At 33.4% G+C, this 20,717-nt stretch overlaps 1 protein-coding gene across 4 annotated transcripts in view; it reads right to left on the bottom strand.

The window, feature by feature from the left end:
- Positions 1–683: 683 nt before the first annotated feature.
- MTF2 (metal response element binding transcription factor 2) overlaps positions 684–20,717 on the bottom strand; it is a 58,908-nt gene continuing 38,874 nt past the window's right edge. For 3 of the 4 annotated variants that reach the window (XM_069478216.1, XM_069478218.1, XM_069478219.1), the window contains 9 exons: positions 20,272–20,367; positions 19,300–19,368; positions 18,302–18,425; positions 11,124–11,191; positions 9,405–9,575; positions 5,070–5,175; positions 4,897–4,949; positions 4,680–4,784; positions 684–3,108 (listed from right to left, as the gene is read on the bottom strand). In XM_069478216.1, the coding sequence (XP_069334317.1) occupies positions 2,751–3,108; positions 4,680–4,784; positions 4,897–4,949; positions 5,070–5,175; positions 9,405–9,575; positions 11,124–11,191; positions 18,302–18,425; positions 19,300–19,368; positions 20,272–20,367 (1,150 nt within the window). In that variant the 3' untranslated portion in view covers positions 684–2,750. The remainder of the gene's footprint in view (positions 3,109–4,679; positions 4,785–4,896; positions 4,950–5,069; positions 5,176–9,404; positions 9,576–11,123; positions 11,192–18,301; positions 18,426–19,299; positions 19,369–20,271; positions 20,368–20,717) is intronic. The other variant, XM_069478217.1, reaches the window with a different exon arrangement.

Genomic DNA, 20,717 nt, shown 5'->3' with positions numbered 1-20,717 from the left:
TGTCACATATCAATGAACATTCACTTCTGTTAAACATTAGTAACCAAATATAACTTACAAGATGTGGCTTCTTTACCCCTATATTAGGATTTATAGAATAACTCATATAGCTCATATGCTGCCTTAGTTTCATGGTCTAAGGGTCTAAGTCCATGTTTATCATTTAGTACCAGAGTATCTATAAAAATGTATTTGTTTTAAATAAAAATGAAATTAAAACGAGTACAGTATATTATTTCTATATCTTTTAATTCTGTATGCTGGAGCAAAGGTTTTTGTTTCTTTTTCTTACTTTTTTTTTTTTTTAAGAAAAAGTAGAAAATCCTTTTGTGTAAACCCTAACACCTTCTATGTAAGTAAAAAGAAAGTTTGGAAAGTCTGAATTTCTTTTGAAGTTTGGGAACAAGGTAAGATACAAATATGCTGTCTTTCAAATATATAGTATACAAGCTGGCTAATTGTAGTTTACTTTTTTTTAAAGACCGTTCAAGGTGAACATGCAACAACTATTAATATTATAGGGGAATAAGAGGAAAATGAAAGCAAAGTTTTATAAAGATTAATTCAGATGAACATATTAGCAGAGGAACTAGAAAATCCTTACCTCCCTAGCTAAATAAAAGCAGTAAAACTACTGCACTAGTGTGTATTTTCAAGCAAATACAGAAGCAAAACTCATTAGCTCTTTTAAAAATACACACATTTAATGTTGGTCTGTTTTAATTCTAAGTAAAGCAATTCCAAAAATACAAACTGAACATCAGAGCCATGTGAACCACCAAGATAAAATAAAACAGACATTCACAATAATTACGTCTAAAGACAGTTCAGCTTGATAGATCGTCTTCCAAGTATGTTAAAGAAAGTTTCTAAAAATACTGCTGGTGTTCAGTTAGAATTAAAGGACTTAGGGGAAAATGAAATAATATGATACAGGTGGAGTGAATACGGTTACACGGGATTTACATTTTTCATTACCCCTAGATATAAACAAACATTCAAAAATCAACACAAACTCTGTGTGTTATTCAAAATATTGCAGCTGCAGGAAAGGCAACTTTAAATTAATAGCTAGGGGAAAATCAAGTTTTGGTGGAGGTAAACAGAAGTGACAGTTTTTAATTTGCACTTTTGTAAAGCTCATTTATACCTGGCCAACCAGGAACCAAATGCAGGACAATGAAGTTCTCTGCTTCTTTTGGCTATAATGTGACAAGAAAAGATCATCTTTTGAAGATGTTTAAAGAAATAAAGCAACTTTCTTTATAAACAGTCAAATAATCAATTAATGGAATAAATAAGTACTAACCCACATTTTTATCACTCTGCAATCACTATACTTTACATATTTTTCATTTTGGTGGCAAATTCCCCCATGTTTAGTCTAATAATCCACCAATCACTTTTAAAAGTAAAATGAATAGCCACCAAAATAAGAAAATTCTTCTGTTTACTCTTTGGCTAAAAAAGAAAACAAACAAAACAAAACAAAACAAAAAGAAACAGAAGACAACGCTAACACTGCGATAAAAGAAACTGGTTTTTTTTACATGTAAAATAAAGTTATCAATTTAAATCTTGGTACATTTTATAAAAACAAGAGGTAATGTTGTAATAAAACAGCAGTAGCCTCAGTTGGCAACATACTGTTTGTTAACCCTGTGCAATAAAATACTTTGTTCATACTACACTTGATCAAACATGACTAACAGTTACTACAGACATTTCAGGAATCTTCACGGGACTCCTACAGACTTACTGTTAAAACTGAGAGACATTTACAATCATAATGTGCCATGAAAACTTGAAAACGTTATTTCTAGTAGGAGATAATGTTCATATTATTTGAATTTGCTTTAGGTACTGAACAGCTGAGTTACAAGGACTGAAAGTGAAAAGCATTCTAAAAGCCCATGAACACTGTTGTTCACACCCTTCTTCAGAACACACTAAACTTGTCTGACACATTTCTCTTCATACATAGCAAGCAACAGCACCCAATAAAAGCCTGAGAAGAAATGCTGCTGTGTAAATACTGCAACTATTCCTGAAAAAAGAATTATGGGATATATACTCCAAAGCTGCCCATTCCCATAATTTGTATTGCATAGGTCACATAATCACACACATATATATACACATGTGTGTATATATATGCACATGCAAAGAATATATTAAGACGACAATGAAGTCTAGTCACAGAGCAATTTACAGGCTCAATATATTTTTTACACTTTGAAAGAAAATTTCAGTATTTTACAGTCTTTCAGTAGGCATTATATACACTGCACTTTATGAAACCTAAAAGGTATTGAAATGAATTTTTTCCAACATTTTGGTAACAAAACAGACAATGTTTCTCCAAATATTTGTGCTATCTACATGATCTGTTTGCTCTGATACCCACTAATCACAAAAACTGACTCAATGGAGTAATTAGAAAAATTATCTAACACCATGCATGGGGTTTGAATCATTTTTAATATCCTACCCTAGAAACATTCTACAAATCTTAAGATTTAAAAAATTAAGTCTCTGTTCTGGTTTTTAAAAGATATCTTTTTTATGACAATATCCATAACATTGACAGGTACATGTTAAGGCTAGTATCATCCCCTTTTTTGAAATTTTTTAACTTTTTTTTTTTTTTTTTTTTTTTAAGAAAGATAGTAAAAGCCAGACTCCTTTAGGGCTTTGAACTGTACCTACAGAAAATGAGAGTGCAGTGAACATAATGTTCAGTCCTACAGTCAGGATGCAGTCGCTCCTTCCCATTCCACAAGATACTGCACCTTTCCGTCAAGTGTCACCCGACGAGCCAAAACTCGGTATTTTTCGCCACATGCTATTCTACCTGCAGCACCAAAATAACTGGTAATGGAGTTCTTTAGATGATTGAGTTGTAACTCCTGATCTGCTAAGTTATTCAGAATCTCTGTGTTGAGTTCATCAAATTGATAATCTTCTTTGCCTTCATCATCTTTTACAATTTCTGAGTTCTGAGTTTGGAGTGCTCTTCTTGGAAGACGACCTCTTCTTCTCCGCAAATGTGGTATTGCAGCAGGCCAAGACCTTCCAGTACGTGTTCTTTTTCTGGAGTCAGATAATCTATGGAACAGAAAAGGCCTAAATTGTCTACTAAGCTTTCAAAGCATCCTATGCCCACACAATATGTTTTCTGATTTTTTTTTTTTTTGTATCACTCTACTATACTATACACCCTTGTTGACATAAAAATGTCAAACCAAAACAATAAATGCTATATAAATGGACTATCACATGTCTTCGTTACTTTAGATTCCATCACACCATCTTGGAGCTGAACTTTGTAGAGCTTTCCCTCCTTAACAATGTACTACTAATAAGAAGCTTAAAAGAATCAGAGCAAATTTTTTACTTAGGAGGCCAAACAAGGTAAATTCTTCCCACGAGATCCTACTCATAAGTCAGGTATTGCCACTGGTTTCAGCATTAAAAAGAAGAATAGTACATTCATTCGTTCAAACAAATATTTAATAAGCACCAGTCATAGATAAGACACAGTTTCATGTGCTTCAATAGTATAACAAATTAGAATAAAGGTTCTTTATTACCATTTCTAGGCCTAGTGATGTAATGAACTGGAATAAGTACAAACTAGAAGTCAGGCTATGCTGGGTCTATATCTAACTCTACTTAGCCAAATTCAAATCTCTAATCCTCTGTGTTCACTTATTAAGTGAAGGAGTTGAACTAGATAATCTTTGAGATCCTTTTCAGCACAGAAATTCAATGATTTATGATCTTGTAATAAAAGGAGAATACAGCATGATAGCTAAATTCAAGGACTTTAAAACCATACTGCCTGAGTTAACACAACTGTTACACTTGCTAAACATGCAATGTTAAGCAGTTACTTAAAATCCTCTAAGTCTCGGTTTCGTCATTTGTAAAATGGGATTAACAGGACTTACAACCCCAAAAATTGTTTTCAGAGTTAAGTAAGACAATGTATGTAAAAAGTTTAGCAGAATCCCTAGCAGGAGGCCAAAAAAATCTCACATTATTCAACATTCATTAATAAATGGGTTACATTTTACGTTTTTTACTTAGAATTTTACATAATTTATAAGAACAGTTTTTGAACTGTGAACAAGAATTAAACAGATGAAAGTATAAAATTTAAAAATAGTACCTCTGACCTCAAAGTAAACTAAACTTTTTATACCTGACATGATGTGCTTTTAGGAAAAAGCTGTCCTGAAGAGTTGAGTTGAACAAAATATTAGAAGAGAGTCTGCTAATGATGGGGAAAAAAAAAAATCCTGAGTTTAAAATGCTTTCACTGACAAAAGGATTTATGGGCCTGATTCTGATGTATTTTAAAAAAAATCAAATCATCCTTAAGCAAGGCACACTTGTATAGCAGATGCATTATAAGGCATAACAGAAAAAAACAGAGCCTCAACACTGGTCTACCTCTTCTCTGTTCACACAGCAAATTTCCTAACAGATTTAAAAAATCTAATGTTTGTGTTCTAAAAAGCAAATGTATTCAAATGAATATTAACAATTTACGGAATCAAAAAACTGACACACTTGTATCACTTTCAATTACTACAAAATTATTCAATCATCAACTTTCAAAGAAAAAGAATCTAGAAGAAAATTAGTAAAGAATAAGAACATAAAATATCTACCCATAATGCCTGGAAATGCTAGACGAGGTAGTTTCTTTTGCACTGGAAGCACCCGTGAAATCCACATCTGAGGTATTCGATGAATGTGCAGTTCCCTCAGTTCTCCTGAGATAAAAGAATTTAAATGGTATAACAACTATATTACATAACAAATAGAAATACTAATTTCCCCCCAAAAGAAAATACCTAGCAAAGGAGAAAATAACTCTCTATTTACCCTATAGAACAAGATAAATCCAAGGTAGGATTCTCTGAAACTGATTCCTTATCCTGGAAAACAAAAAAATATACTTAAAGCATGGTTCTAAAGGTAGCTGAAAAAAAAATTAGTTTCTCAGTAATTTCACACATTCTTCTTCTCTGAGAACAAATACCAACATATCCTCTTACCAAAGGTGGCTCAGCAGTTTTCTGAATCATTTTTCTTGTATATGGGCCAGGTGGACGACCTACAGATTTTTTCTTTCCTTTTTTATCTATGCCATTGCTTACTTCCCTGAAACAGAAAACCATTATGTATTTAATCTCTGCATAGAGAAAACAAAAAGACAATGGCTCTGTGTATATAATTAGATATATGTTTTTTTATTTTATATTAATGGTAACAAAAACTGTATTAACTATAAATTGAATCCACAAGTTCAGTCAAGTGCATAGATAATACATTCTAATTTAAATAAATATGTCTTAACTTAAGAGATATCTACATTATGAAAAGTTTTAGGAAAAAATGTTCTCTTTAATATAATTATGAAAAATATATACTACCTAAAGATTTTAGAAAGCAACAAGAAAAACCAGACAACTATATTGCATAGAAAATTTCAAAACTCCTCATAAAAGTTCAACTATTTAGTTAGGTTGTCACTACTTGGGGGATGTTTCAAGAATTTACTATTAAAAATGACTATGAATTTAACAGTTAACCCCATGGAGCCAGGAAGTATCTTTGTTCAAATTATAGTAGCTACCAAGAAAGGTCACCTTTAAAGATAAATATACATGGATTCTTGAATGACATTATCAGAAAGCGAATGAAGCCTAGAGTGGCAGAATGTAAGAAGAAAAGAGTAAGGAATCCTTCATATTGGCAGGGAGTCATCCAAAGGGAAAAATTATTAAGAGCTAGAAAACTATTTCTGAAACATAAAGCCAAGTACCAAGCAATAGGAAGGAAAAAAGTACAATAATCAAAGACATCTCTAATTAATAGGAAGAAAAAGAAGAAGAAAAAGAAAAAAAAGCAATATACAGAACACCTATTTCAGTTACTCAACAATAGCTATCGCAAAAAGGGCCTGTTAGATAATAGGGATACAAAGATGTTCCCTGTGCCAAGGGGTTCACAATATAGTTAGAAAGTAACAAATGTGTATACAAGCAAGCAAATAAAATAGGGTAAGTGCTATTGAGAAAGTAATCCAGGAAAATTCAATTAAGAAAAACAGAGAAAAAGGACAATACTATAAAATAGGCTAAAAAGAAATGAATGGAGGAAAAAAACAGAAAAAACTCTACCCCTCCGGATGCCAAAGTAAGGTCAGGGGGAAAAGGTAGAAGTATGAGGCAGGAAAAAGTAGGGGAGCTAGAAAAACAAAGCAGAACTAGACCTACAATCAAAAATCTCAAGGATAAGATGGAGGGAATGTACATTTTTTGGAAAGATGATCAACATAACATTTATAAAGGACCCCTGGACTAAAGAAAATACTTTAAGACTAAAAGGACCAATCCATACACAGGGCCCAGAAGGAACCGAGGATGCCTTTAAAGAAAGCTGAACCCTTATATGGTGGCATCAGATGATCGGATAGCTACCACAGATACATAGAGCATCCTGTCAAAATCATAATAGGAATGAAAAAGTTTGTGGAATTCTTTTTTCTAATTTATAATATGGGCAATTGCTGGCAAAGGATCAGAGTGATAAAATGTAAAAGTGATAGGAGTAATAAGCATTCTTTCCTTCAGAAAACTTAAATAGCATCTACTTTACTACACTCTTCAAATGACTATGATACATTGTAAACACAATGTAATTATTACATTTTCTTACTCCAAGATTACTATTTCATACCTTTAATTTACCTTAAATTTCCCTCTCCGTACAACCCTCTCAGCTATCTTTGCCTCATATTTCATTGACAAAAGAGATGCTACCAGGCAAGAACTTTAATCATCTTCCAACTGTCCGCTATAACAGAACCAGCATCTGTACCCATTTTCTCTTTATTCACCTCATTTCATCAGAAGGATGTTTCTCCTCCTATAAAAGGCCATTCCCACATTTAGGCTCTAGATCCCTTCTCATTTGGCTTCTCAAAGACTTTACAATATCTTCAATTAGCTCCTCTCTCTCCTACACCAATCTCTTCTTCTCCACTGGATCACTCCTACTAGTACACAAAAACAGGTTCCAATTATCTCTCATCTATTTTTAAAAAAAATCATCACTTGACTAGTCCCATCCCCCTCTTCAGCTGCCATTCCATTTGTTTGCTTCCCTGCACAGGAAAACTTCTGAGTGTTAACACATTCCTTCCCACTTTTCCTTTTCATTCAGAATTCTTAAAAATAGTTTCCTATTTTCCCCCTTTCCTTTATGCTATTATTATTGTTCTGTTGAATCTGCCTATGTCCCTCATATGTAAGAGAAGCCCAGTTTTTACATATAAATTGGGCAGTGCTGGATCCAATCATTCTTCAACCCACTGCAATCTGGCTTCCATCTTTACTAGTTCAAAGAAATTGCTTTCTCAAGGTCACTAAAAACAAAATGTTAGCTTATCCAATAAACATTTTTCTCTCATCTTAATCCACCTCTCACTAGCATTCAATACAATTTCATATACTCATGTTTCTTGAAATACTCTCTTTCTTTTGGTTTTCATGACACCAAACTTTCGTACTTTCCTCCTATCTCGCTGATCACTTATTTTAAGTCTCCTTTGCTTATTTCACCTGCTCCAAATTTATAAATGGTATCAGGACATTATTCTGGGCCACATTCTCTTTTCTCTCTATTTGATTACTAGGTAATTTCATTCATTTTCATGGCTTTATAAATTAGCTTCCAAATTTCTATCATCTGACCTAACTTCTGCTATGAGCTCCTGACTTACATATATAATTTTCTATATCTCAGATCATCCCTTAGATACCCCTCCCTAAGAACCTCAAACTCACTGAGGATGAAACTGAAGAATGCTTCACTCATTGTGCCAAAATCTGTTCTTCTAGATCTTGGCAGCAGACACCACCCCCCACCAGTTGCTCAAGCCAGAAACCTGGGTATCATTTAATTGATTCTTCCCTTTCTTTCATAAATTGAACTCATTAGCAAGTCCAATTAATTCTGCCTCCAACAGAGATCTGAAATCTATTTTCTCTCCACCTACTCCTGCACAAGCACCCATCATCTATCTCTCACCTAGACAAATGCAAGAGTCTTAATTTTTTCATGCTTCTATTCTTGCCTCTATACTATCCATTCTCAAAATAGCATCCTTAAGTACTTTTAAAAGACAATTAAATCCCTTCAGTGGCTCATTATTCTTAGAAAATAACCCAAACTCCTTATGAAACCTACAAAACTCTACATGATGAAGCCTCACTTTACCTTTCCAACACCTCTCTAGTCCTCATTCATACCGTACTAGTCTGCTCTGAGTTCCTAGAACGTGTCTCATGGCCTTTGCACTTGTTATTTCTGCTATCTGGAGTATTTTCCCTTTGTTTTTCACATTGTTAGATCATTCTCATTCTTTAAGTTGCAGTTTAACATTTTTTTTTTTTCTTTTAGACACAGTCACACTCTGTCGCCCTGGCTAGAGCGCAGTAGCCTCATCATAGCTCACTACAACCTCAAACTCCTGGGCTCAAGCAATCCTCCTGCCTCAGCCTCCCAAGTAGCTGGGACTACAGGTGCGCACCACCATGCCCAGTGAAGTTTTCTATTTTTTGTAGAGACAGGGTCTCAGTGTGGCTCAGGCTGGTCTCAAACTCCAAAGTTCAAGTGATCCTCCCGCCTCAGTTTCCCAGAGTGCTAGGATTACAAGGCATGAGCCACCACACCTGGCCTAAATAGTATCTTTTTCAAAAATTTGTTTTATTTTTAAACTAATCTCATGACAGATCATTAAACATTATCTTAAATAGTCCTTCCTTATGCCTTTTTAAAGTACCATGAGCCCATTGCTATCCATTCCGGCGAAGTCTAAAATAAAATAGCATGCTATTTCCTAAATGGCACTAGCATGATCTGTAATTATTTTATTTGTCACCTTTGTTCCACACTATAATGTAAATTCCTTGAGGCAGAAGGAAACTCTACCTTGTCACTGTATCCCCAGCAGTTAGATAATAAAGCACTTGATAAATGTACTAAATGAATAAATGAAAAATAAGTGAACAAACGAATAGGCCATACTTAAGCTGTTTGCTAACAAAATCAACAGGGTTTCTGACACAGAATTTCAAAGGCAAAAAAAAAAAAAAACAAAAAAAACACAATAGGGTCTATTCCTGGAAGGCCAAAGATCTAAATAAATAAATAAGCATCTAACATCAACTCTTTGTACCTTGTCTAAGCAAGAAATTATTGATAGGAAAAAAATCTGGGTAACTGCCACTTGTACTTTCAAATATATTAATGACACTAAATAATATACATATTTAGTTACAAATAAGCTAAAGAGAAAAACTAAGTCACAGATCAACTTTTACCTTGAATCAGATATAGGTTTGGATGCCTTTCTGCCTTTAATTTTAAATTCATGGGATGTTCCTTCAGGTTCTTTCTCTGCTTTGAAAGCCACATTTGGTGGCACAGGAGGAACACGAATGCGCAACCCAAACAAATGCTTCTTCTTCTTTATTTCTTTCCCAGACATAAACCTAAATTTTTAAAGAAATTAACTAAAATTTTAAAAACTGAACACATATACATGGCAGACCCTAACTCATAACTTTCAGATATAAGTTCCTTATACATGAAAGCTCACCCGGTACTACAAAAACTCCTTTCCCCTTGCTTTCCTTGATTTTTATGTGGCCCAGACACAGTCCACAGTAGAATATGACAGGGGGAAGGGACAGGACAAGAAGGGAGAAGAGCACATGTCTACTTGTCTTTTTAAACATGACAACTAACTTTTTAAAGGAATAAAGAGCAAAGAATGGTATCATTTAGTCCCAATATGTTTTTCCATATATGCACGTCAACTGTTAGAAATATCTCAAAAAAGTTTTAGGAAAGGAAGAATTCTGTTTCAGATTGGATCTGTGAGTAGAGAAACCCTGGTCAAAAATAACAGGTAATGGCACTGGAAAATGAAGTATTATAGAACTCAATCCTATAGGCCCAGGAAGTAAAATGAGTGTCTGGTGTGCCAGATCTGAATTTGGAAATAACCTGGGGCAAAGAAGTACTATTTCAGTGGAGTATGGATTTGGGCCTCTGAAAAATATGCTCCTTAGCCCCTTCCTTTAGTTCTTAGGGACCTTATCCCCAAACATCTCCATCTATGTTAGCTCTACTGAAGCCTGCCTGGGCACAAGAACTTCTACCAATTGTTTGGAATGTTCTTCCACTTATTGCAGGTTTAATAAAAGGGGAGCCTCCATTTCTACCATAACAGGAACAAATGTATTTCTGGCATCCTAAGTTGAAATTCAGAATTCATTGTCCTGTAAAATATTTTTACCAGTACAATAATTGTTCAGGTACATTATGGCTTTTTGAAGTGATCTAAAGATCTAGCCAATAGTTATCATAATATTATGTAAATAGAAAATGCTGTCAAATTAAAATAGCAACTTTTTGCAAACAAATTTTATAATATAATTCAAAAGTTTATTGGAGTCAACACACGCATTTATAAAATTTCTGCATTTTAAAAATATTTTCAAGAAATATAGATACACTAGTTAAAAAAGGAGGGGAGAAGATTTATACAAGAACATATCAAATGTCAATTATCTTAGACCACTCAAACTAGTAATATTACTTTTCCATAAGTGATGGCAATAACTAATCTTAAAACCATAGAAATCTCAATCTTTTAAAAAAAAACCGTACTCTCTACAATATTTTCCCATCTTTTGCTCATTCCCACCAGCTAACAAGATTTTATTTTACTTTCAGTAGATTACATTATAGAAGTAAGTTACTGCTGAATATGCTTTTTCAATGGAACAGGCTAAATTCCCCCTGGAGATACTAATATGCCTACCACCCACCATTCTCAGGAGAAGGACTACTCTTCCCTTCTCTAACCCCTCAGAATCACTGTCTCACTCTGACTGAATGAGAACAGGACATTAAAAAATTAAAATGGTATGTACTTGTTCTATATACCAATCCCACAATTCTTAAACAATGCTATTATTCCTTATACTTACTAATGTCTCCCTCATAGGGATACATAAAATAAATCAACTTACATGGTCTTGTAATCATTTAATGCCTCCAGAACATGCTCATATCTTTCAGATTTTGGTGTGTCTGCCAGCTGTGAAGTATCAAGAAACAATTTAACGCACTATAATTTCATCAGTTAGTAATACACAAGTGCTAGATAGAGGCAATGTGATGTAGAGGGAAAAAAAGTGTTCTGACTGGTAGTCAGAAGACCTAAGTTCTAATGCCAAATCCTTATTGGCTATGTGACCTACAGTCATTTAACCTCTCAAGGCTTACTTTCTCACCAATAAAAGGGGCAGTATAAATCCTGCACTAATTGCTTTATTCGTTGATTATATGAATCAAACAATATGTGAAAGAACTGCACACTGTAGACCACTACAAAAGTGGGACTTTATTATTAGTTATTAAATTTTTTAAAATTCTAGAACCTGGGGAAATAATACATTAAAATTACTTTAATATTTACCATAAAAGCTTCTAATAGATATCAACAGGAAAGAGTATAAGTAGTAATGAGAAACATACCAATTAATTTCCCAATACCTCTAATATTAGCATAAACTAATAATCTCTAAAATTTTTAAAAGTACTGTGAACATGGACAATTTTACTTTCATAACAATTACAGACTTTAGTTAGCCCTAAATGGCTCAGTAATTTTTCATCATCAAAAACCATTTTAAAATCTAAATATTCAATTCTAGAAAATATTCTGTTTTGTTTCAATAGGGCTTTCCCTCAAAGACCTTTTTGCCTCTTGTTCAAAGTGTTAAAGACTGGGGCCCATTAGCAAAAAATTATAAATTATAAAAGGACCATCCTAAATTAAAGCCACAAAAACTTAAAAAAGAAAAAAACTTCCAAAATATAACATCACACTTGACTTTTAAAATTACAGCCAGTATATTCTTTACCAGTTGAAACTACCAAACCTCAGAACTGTTTTAAGTGAAAGAGCAAACAAATCTCCCAAATAGAATGTTGAAGCTAGAAGAAAGTTAAAAGTCATCTACTCCAACTTTATTTCACAGATAAATTAACAAATATGAAGATTAAATGAACTGCTCAAATTCACCTGGTAAGTTGGTGAGAGAGCTGGAACCTAAACCCTACTGATAGTAAGTCCACTTATCCAACATTCACTGACAGCCTACTCTGTGCCAACGTGTTCAGTGCTAAAAATATATATATATATATATGTAATAGGACAATTAGGTCCTCATTCATTTATATTACACCTGTATATTATACAATCTCCTCCTATTGTAATTTTTTGAAGTGTCCAATGATAATTTCTATTAAAGGAGGAATGACAGAATCAGACTTTAAAGCCCAAATAAGATCCTAGATCTAATACACCCTTCCAGCAATATTGCAATCTCTTTTGCAGTAGAGATAGTCATTCAACTGTGACTTAATTATTACCATTGATAAAAGCTGATGAGGCACCTACCGAGGAAGCCCATTCCATAGGGCAAAACCTTCCTCCCTGGAGCTCTTTTACAAGACAGCTCTTCAAATATTTGAAAGCAGCCACCATGTCTAAGTATAAGATTAGGTTAAAATTTTTAACAATCACATCACATGATTATTTCATGTTAAGCTTTTGGCTAATAGTATCCTCTTCCTACTCCTCCCTCAACACACAACTCGGAAATCTTACCAGACGAACTGCTATCAAATCAAGTATCCTCTATCATACATAGGTACTGTCGTTTGTGTTTACCCTAAAAGCAAAATTTGTAACTATTGTTAATTTCATTTTGTTTGCAGCTCACTATTCCAGATAATCTTTTCTCTTAATTGTGTCATCCTTCTTGTGAGGGCAGAGACAAAGACAGAACCCTGTGGCCTTCCATTAGAGTCTCCCTCAAAAATGTCTCCAACGCATTGATTTTATTACTATTTTTCATTTAATTTTTACTGTAACCAGTTCACATTTTAATCTTACCTGAAATTAAGTTGTACTATGCCTACACCATGCCCTGGGTATGTGACAAACCAGTGTTGCTAAGCATATCAAAAAAGAAATCAGGATATTTAACATGACTTATTTTAATAAGCTTTCCCTTACTGTTTTTTTAAATCTTCATGAACTATATATCTGAAAAATCTGCTCTACAATTTTTTCAACAATCAACAATAAAACTCACTTCCTAATTTCTGAAACCTACTCCTTTTTACTTTTCAAAACCACAGTGGACAATGAACTCTACCTTTTTTTTTTTTGAGACAGGCTCTTATTGTGTTGGCCAGCTAGAGTGCAGTTGTGTCATAACAGCTCACTGCACCCTCAAACTCCTGGGCTCCAGCAATCTTCCTGCCTCAGCCTCCCAAGTAACTGGGACTACAGGCACCTCCCAGCATGCTTGGCTAATTTTTCTATTTTCTGTAAAGAAGGGGTCTCACTATGTTGATCAGGCTGATCTTGAATTACTGGCCTCTAGCAATTCTCCCGCCACAGTCTCCCAAAGTGCTGGGATTACAGGCATCAGCTACCACACTCAGCCTTAACCCTACTTTCTTTTGGTACTTTTTCTCTATGGTTTCTCTGAAATTTTATCTGTAAAGTCCTTCAGCACTCCACAGACTATTTTGCACAGAACTATATATTTTAACTATATAAAGGGGCCAAGGGCTCCTTTTCTGCGTTCTGCAAACTGAAAGTACAACTATTATCGTGTAAATCAGATATCTGCATTGAAGAGCATCATATCATATGCCTTCCATCTGACCATGAGGTTTACAATATAATCTTCAACAGATTAATCCCTTTTGCTCCTCTCTCCAGATACTAATCTCATACTGCCCTTTGACTTTCAGGTTTGTATATTTCTACACAGACATAAATGCTATTATTTATAGTATAACTCTTCCCTTCTATTACCAATATTGAGTTTCACACCACCTAGCCTTAAGCTAACAGCTTAAGTAATTTGTTGCCAACCTATACACTATACGTGCTTAGTGTATAACAATCAAGTCCCCAAGTATTATTGTTAATCAGATTTCTTAAATTTTTACTTAAAAGTACTATACTACCTCTTTCCTTTAATATCATTTCCAACTATAATACTTCATTGAGTTCATCTAAGCTTTGCTCCCTATCTCCCTCAAAAGTAAGGTAGCACTCAATACATTCCTCTGCTATCAACTTTAGAGTTTTTAAAATTTAAGACCACAGATAACAGAAAAGTAGGGTGTTATAGCTAGGATTTCAATTCACATTAGGAATCAAAGACAAATGACAATATGCAGATTCCAAAATGTATTAATACCTCATTTTAAACTCCTCAAAACAATCTGATACAACAATGTGAGACTTCACTTTAATAAAAACTTCAGGAAAACTTTATTGGGGCTTCAAATGTTATAAAGTATTTTTACTATCTCAAAGAAAATATTTCAAAATATATTATATATAGTTCCTCAAACAGCTATACTCAGTCTACATGATAATCATTAAGGCACCAAGTTGTAAAGACATACAAAAACCACATAAGGCAACATGGTATAAAACTATCATCATCTTCTAATATGGTTCAAAAATTTTAGCTTTTCTTCCCAACAATCCTACACAACAGTCAACTAAAAAAAAATATATATATACACATATAAAATAAATCAATGTTAAATTTGCCTTTCAATATGAAAAGGATCTTAACTTCAAAAGAAGTTTAAGATTTTTGAAACTTCTTTTTGGTACTAAAAGAAGACACAGCTTTAGATGATAATGATGTGTCAATGTAGGTTCAATAAACTGTAACTAATGTACCACTCCAGTGGGGATGGTGATAACGGAGGAGGCAACACCAACACATGTGATGGAAAGGGACAACCTCAATCTGCTCTAGAAAACAGTCTTTAAAACAAACAGGTCACAGTATTTCCTATATGACAATCAGAAAAAAATAAAAGCATAATACACTTAAAAGAATACCACTGACTCAATATGTAATTACAGCCAACTAATTACAAATGTAAATATTTACCAGGTTTCCAAAATAATATAAAAATACCATTAAAGTTCAGCCATTATCATCAAATATAAAATCAAAGTTCAGGAACGGTAAATAGGGATAAGTGCCCCCCTGTGACTAGGTGTGCAATATATATTCCTAAGCAAAATGCCATTTAAAGAAAAATCAATTTCTCACATCATCACGAGATTTTTTTTCTTTTACCTGGGTGGGGAGAGGGAGGAAACCACATTTTAAAGAAAGTAAAATCACAACTCCTGTTGTGCTTTGTTTTATTTTTGAAGAGAAATTTCTAGGGAAAGTGTTTATATATTCTATATTATGTATAATAAGAATAGATGCTAAAAATGACTCAAATACTTCAAGGTACTCGATTATGAAATGTAAATAAAATAGATTTTGAACAAGAATATAAACAAAAATAAATTTTGGTTAACTAAATTTGGATTAGTGACAAAATCCAATTTGCAGCTCAATTTCAATTAACCAAAGATTCCCTGTTCAATTTGGAATAATTCATTATTTGCATTACCTTTGTTTCTTATCTTTGCTGGTATATGTCACTGAAAACAAAAGTAAACTCAATTAGTGGTCGGGTTCAGCAGCTCACACCTGTTAACCCAACACTTTGGGAAGCTGAGGCAGGAGGATCACTTAAGGCTAGCAATTGGAGACCAGCCTGAGCAAGAGTCTCTACAAAAAAACAGAACAATCAGCCAGGCATGATGGCACACTCCTGTAGTCCCAGCTCCTTGGGAGGCTGACGCAGAAGGATCCCTTGAGCCCAGGAGTTTCGGGTTGCAGTGAGCTATGATGACACCACTGCACTCTAGCTGGGGCAACAAAGCAAGACCCTGTCTCAAAAAAGTAAAATAAAATAAAAGTAGACTAAATTAAAAACACTGAATAAATATCACTGACCCACATAAATTTTATGATCTCTTTATTATTAAGATCTCACCCTAAAATCTAATTATAATTATAGTATAAAGATGTAAAAGATTAATATAGAGAATTAAAAACCTGAGCTTCAGTCTGTCAATAACCAGAATCTGCAAATGAGACATTTACATTAAGAAGTCTGGATATTTTCTTACTTTAGTTAAGAGAAAGAGCAATGGGAAATGATCATTAGTCACTTGTTTTGATAACAAATTTGATGGCTAAAAAAATGGAAGTACTCTTTTAAAAAGCAAAACTTTTTTTTATTTCTAAGACATTACCTCATAGGCTACAAAAAGAAAAACGTATCTATTGCTGAAGTAAATTTTTTCTAATATGTATCAGAAGTTCAACTGGAGCCAAGACACCTGAAATTCATAAATTGAACTCTTTTCTTGAAAAATAGACTGTCACTTTTGTTTTATATTTTCAGCCTCAAAAATAAAATCTAAACATGAAAATTTAAATCTTAGCAAAAAATTATAGCATTTGAAATAAATACAACTTGAGTTTTTACATGTATACCCACTATCTACATCAAGTAACTACTGTAGAATTTCATGATATGAAACATAAAATGTACTAACAGGTATACAGACGTATCTGCATATGAAGTGCTAAAAGAGTCATAGCTAGAAAGAATTTTTAAATAAATACATTAGAGCATCAAATAGTAAGATGACTATAAAGATGACTAAGGCATAAGGCACTAGAGTCACTACTAGTGCCTTATCTCTTACTTTTTTCTCTTATTAGTTTATTAAAATTTTTCAAATTTATAAGTCACTCACTTTCTCTCAAACTTCATCTACAAAAAGAAGCATTTAACAGTGAACTTAAGAAAAATTAGTATTTTAGTCCATTATCTAACACTCAAAACATGTCAATTGAATTTCAATATCCTATATATTAAACTTAAGTATCCTGCAGGTATTTATTTTATGGAGCTAATCTACCAACTGAAAAAACATGCATTATATTTTCCCAGGTGCCCCATGAAACTCCCAAAAAACCCTTTGTTATCCTATTAGATATGAACCTTACAAATTCCTTCATGTCTAAAAGCTGCAAGTGCAGAAATTCTTCCTAAATTACTCATCAGGGCCGGGTGCAGTGGCTCACGCCTGTAATCCTAGCACTCTGGGAGGCAGAGGCAGGCAGATTGTTTGAGCTCAGCAGTTCGAGACCAGCCTGAGCAAGTGCGAGACCCCATCTCTACTAAAAAAATAGAAAGAAATTAGCTGGACAACTAAAAATATATATAAAAAATTAGCCGGGCATGGTGGCACATGCCTGTAGTCCCAGCTACTCGGGAGGCTGAGGCAGTAGAATTGCTTGAGCCCAGGAGTTTGAGGTTGCTGTGAGTTAGGCCGATGCCACAGCACTCTAGCCCAGGGAACAGAGTGAGACTCTGTCTTTTAAAAAAAAAAAAAAAGAAGAAAGAAAGTAAACTAAATTACTCAGCAGTTTGCACAATTTTTACCTCAAAAAAGAATGCATGACTAAAATGCACACATCAAATTCCACCTATTATAAAATTTGTGAGTTTTAACCTAAGCATAGTTAATATTTGCATTTCAATAATTCTAAATAAATGCTAAAAATAAGGGAACTATTAAACTTACTTCTAGTTATTTTCCTTTTTGTGCTTGCTATTCTATAGTTTCAAAATCTTCAATGAACATGTACTACTTTTATATTCCTTTAAAAAAAGACTCTTTGTAAATCAACATAGGTAGTTATACTTCACAAATAAGAAACAAAACGGGATGTCAGAATGAAGGGATATAATCTTCAACTCAAATAGCTTCACTCTATAACTCATTATTCTAACACTATCAATGGATCCCACCTTTCCTGGAAGGAGAGATATTTAAGGGAGTACCAAAAAGAGAGTAAGAAAGAATGTTGGTTACAACTCTAAGTTTGTAGAAAACTTAGAGGAAAAGGAGGCAGAATCATGAGTAAGATATGCAATACTAAGAATTTCTCCCTCCCTTGTATCTTTAACTACAATAATTCTTACTTCAGAAAGTGGAAGAATCAAATAATTTATTTCCTCCTTCTACAATTTTCCAGACTCAACAGGCAACAAACACAGGAGAATGAAAAGGCTGGTCCTGATATCTTTACCAAAGTTATTTCTCCCCAGAACTAAAAATAAAATTCTACTTTAGTTGCTGACTTATACATGTGTCTTAGTTGTTTTTAACAAAAAAACAAAACAAAAAAGACATCAAGTAGCTAATGAAATTAGCTCTAAGACCACCTACCTCTCCGGGGTGCAATCTATCCCAGTTTTCATTAATGTATGTCATAAGCTCAAGTTCAGAATCAAAGTATTTCTTCTTGTGAATAACACTTAGGTTGTAAAGGCAAAGGTGTGCTATATCTACCCTGGAATCCAAAAATAATCAAAATATATGAAAACAATGGTTTTTAGTTACTATTAAGAAAATCATACAGTTTCTTTATAAAACCAGTAATTAAAAACCAAAAGTGAAGTATTCAGGTAGATAGAACGATCAATATCACAAGTCATAGTCACAAAACAAAAAATCATTATATATGAAAATAATTGGAAAACACTGACTAAATATTTACTTGTCCTGAATAGTAACTACAAACTTAAACGTACTCGAATTACTTCTTCAAATGCATTCAAAAATCTGACTTTAAGAAAATATAAGCTATGATCAAAAGTTTGGTGTTTTCATTACCATTAATACATATAAGCTACAGAATAGATGAGACTTTACCAGACTTTATTTTACCTGATTCATGAGTTAACTCTTATGTTCTTAAAATATGTAAAACACAGCAAAAAGTTTTAAATACTTATAAGCATTTTATTAGTAAATCTCCAAAATTCAACACCTTCCACTGTAGCACAAGTGTAGCACAGCGTAGCACAAGAATTACTACACTGTGAAGCTGAAATTGGCATGTTTGTTATACCTATCTCTCTTCTGCTATATGCTATTCTGAAGGTCCAAAGAATCAGAAACAAGAATAAGAATTCTAAAGATCTAAAAGTAGTCTTGAAAGCTACATTTATGCCACTCCACAATGAGTAGCCTTATTAATTTAGCAAGAAAGGTAGACAATCCTTGGTGAAGGTGACATCAGGCTTTAGGATAAATAAAAGAAATAAAGGCAGGTATAAAGATCAAATTTTTATTTAAGCCATGGAATTGTATATAGAAAGTTTCATCTTGTAGGTTTAAAAATATGCCTTCTTTTTTTAAAAAAGACAAATTTCCATGCTTACCACTGTAATGGTAGACGTTTGAGGTATTCTGGTCCAGAACTGCAGACAGAGCAAATAAATGTATAAAACCTAAGGAAAAGGGGGAAAGTTTTATACTGAGTAATTAAGGATAAATTATTTAACAGTAATAGCTCGTACTGAACAAGTCAATATCCTACAGTTGATGTAAGGACTGATATTCAAATCAAAATATAATTTGAATTATAAAACTGTTATTTAATGAATTTCTTTTCTAATAATAAATGAAATTGTTTATGCCTGAAGGGAAGAGAAAACTTTTTGAACCATTAGAGACCTGCAAAGTTCACAGGAGGATTTATATGCACCCATAGTTTACTAATGGCTTGGGTATGTTAGGAATTGTGATGGCTGACCCCATATACATCACTTCATTCAATGTTCAAAATAACGGGTAGTAAGACAAGCCCAAAAATATACAAGCAAAGGACCTTCCTAAAGTCAGAGAGAAAATTAAGTGGCATAAGCCAAGATATAAACCCAGGTTTTTTAATGCCAAATTTAGTAATCTATCATTAATTTTTATTTCTGGAGCTCACTCTGCTATTCCACATTATCCTAATACAGAAAGCACATTAAGACTGCTTTTAGAAATTCTTTGTCTCTAGGGCATAATTGTGTCTATAACAAGGTCCTATAGCATTTTCCAATTCTCTGTCATAGGATCCCTGTGAAGTTCTTTAAAGGAAAGGTACCGATAAGAATAGCTTAGAGCACTGTGGGGCAGTAAGAGCAAATGTAATCATTGAAAGTACTCAAAAGCTTCCTCAAATAATATCAAAGAGCACAAATATTATGTATATTTAAAGTACATTATTCAATATTTTCCCTCTGAAGTGACTCCTTTCTAAATCACTGTTAAAACTATTTTTAGACATCTGAAACTACAAACATAACCACAATTAAAAAGCCACAAAAATCAGGCAGTCAGTAAAGGTCAGATGCCTTTCTCACCTGTCTCCAAATAGCATTGGCTTTTGAAGGCATTGCACACAAGCCTCATGAAACCACTGCTTACATTTGCAGCACTGTAGCATCTTTAAATACCAGCTATAAAAAAAAAAAAAAAAGTTAAGACTAAAATTACTGTTTTGATGAAGTACTTTTTTTCATTTTTTTAAAAAATAACCAAGTGGCATAATCCAGAATACTGTTCTGATTAAACTATTACATTTCTGCTATACTGTGCTAATTTTTTTTACCAAAAAGTTTGTAATTTCAACCCTCTTCTCTCTTTTATTTATGAGAATCTATAAACTCTTGAAAGATTCATCTACTATTTCTAGTTAACAATGCCTGGCTTCTATACTAGTAAAGTATCTCTCTCAAAGCACAAGCCTGGGCTTCTTTCCACATCAAATCTCTAAATCCTAGGAAAGATCCGACTCAGAGGTACTGCT

This window comes from Eulemur rufifrons, chromosome 8 (genome assembly GCF_041146395.1).
Source record: "Eulemur rufifrons isolate Redbay chromosome 8, OSU_ERuf_1, whole genome shotgun sequence".
Classification (NCBI taxonomy): Eukaryota; Metazoa; Chordata; class Mammalia; order Primates; family Lemuridae; genus Eulemur; species Eulemur rufifrons.
Note: the sequence above shows the minus strand (reverse complement) of the source record. Positions and strands in the feature narration are given on the sequence as shown.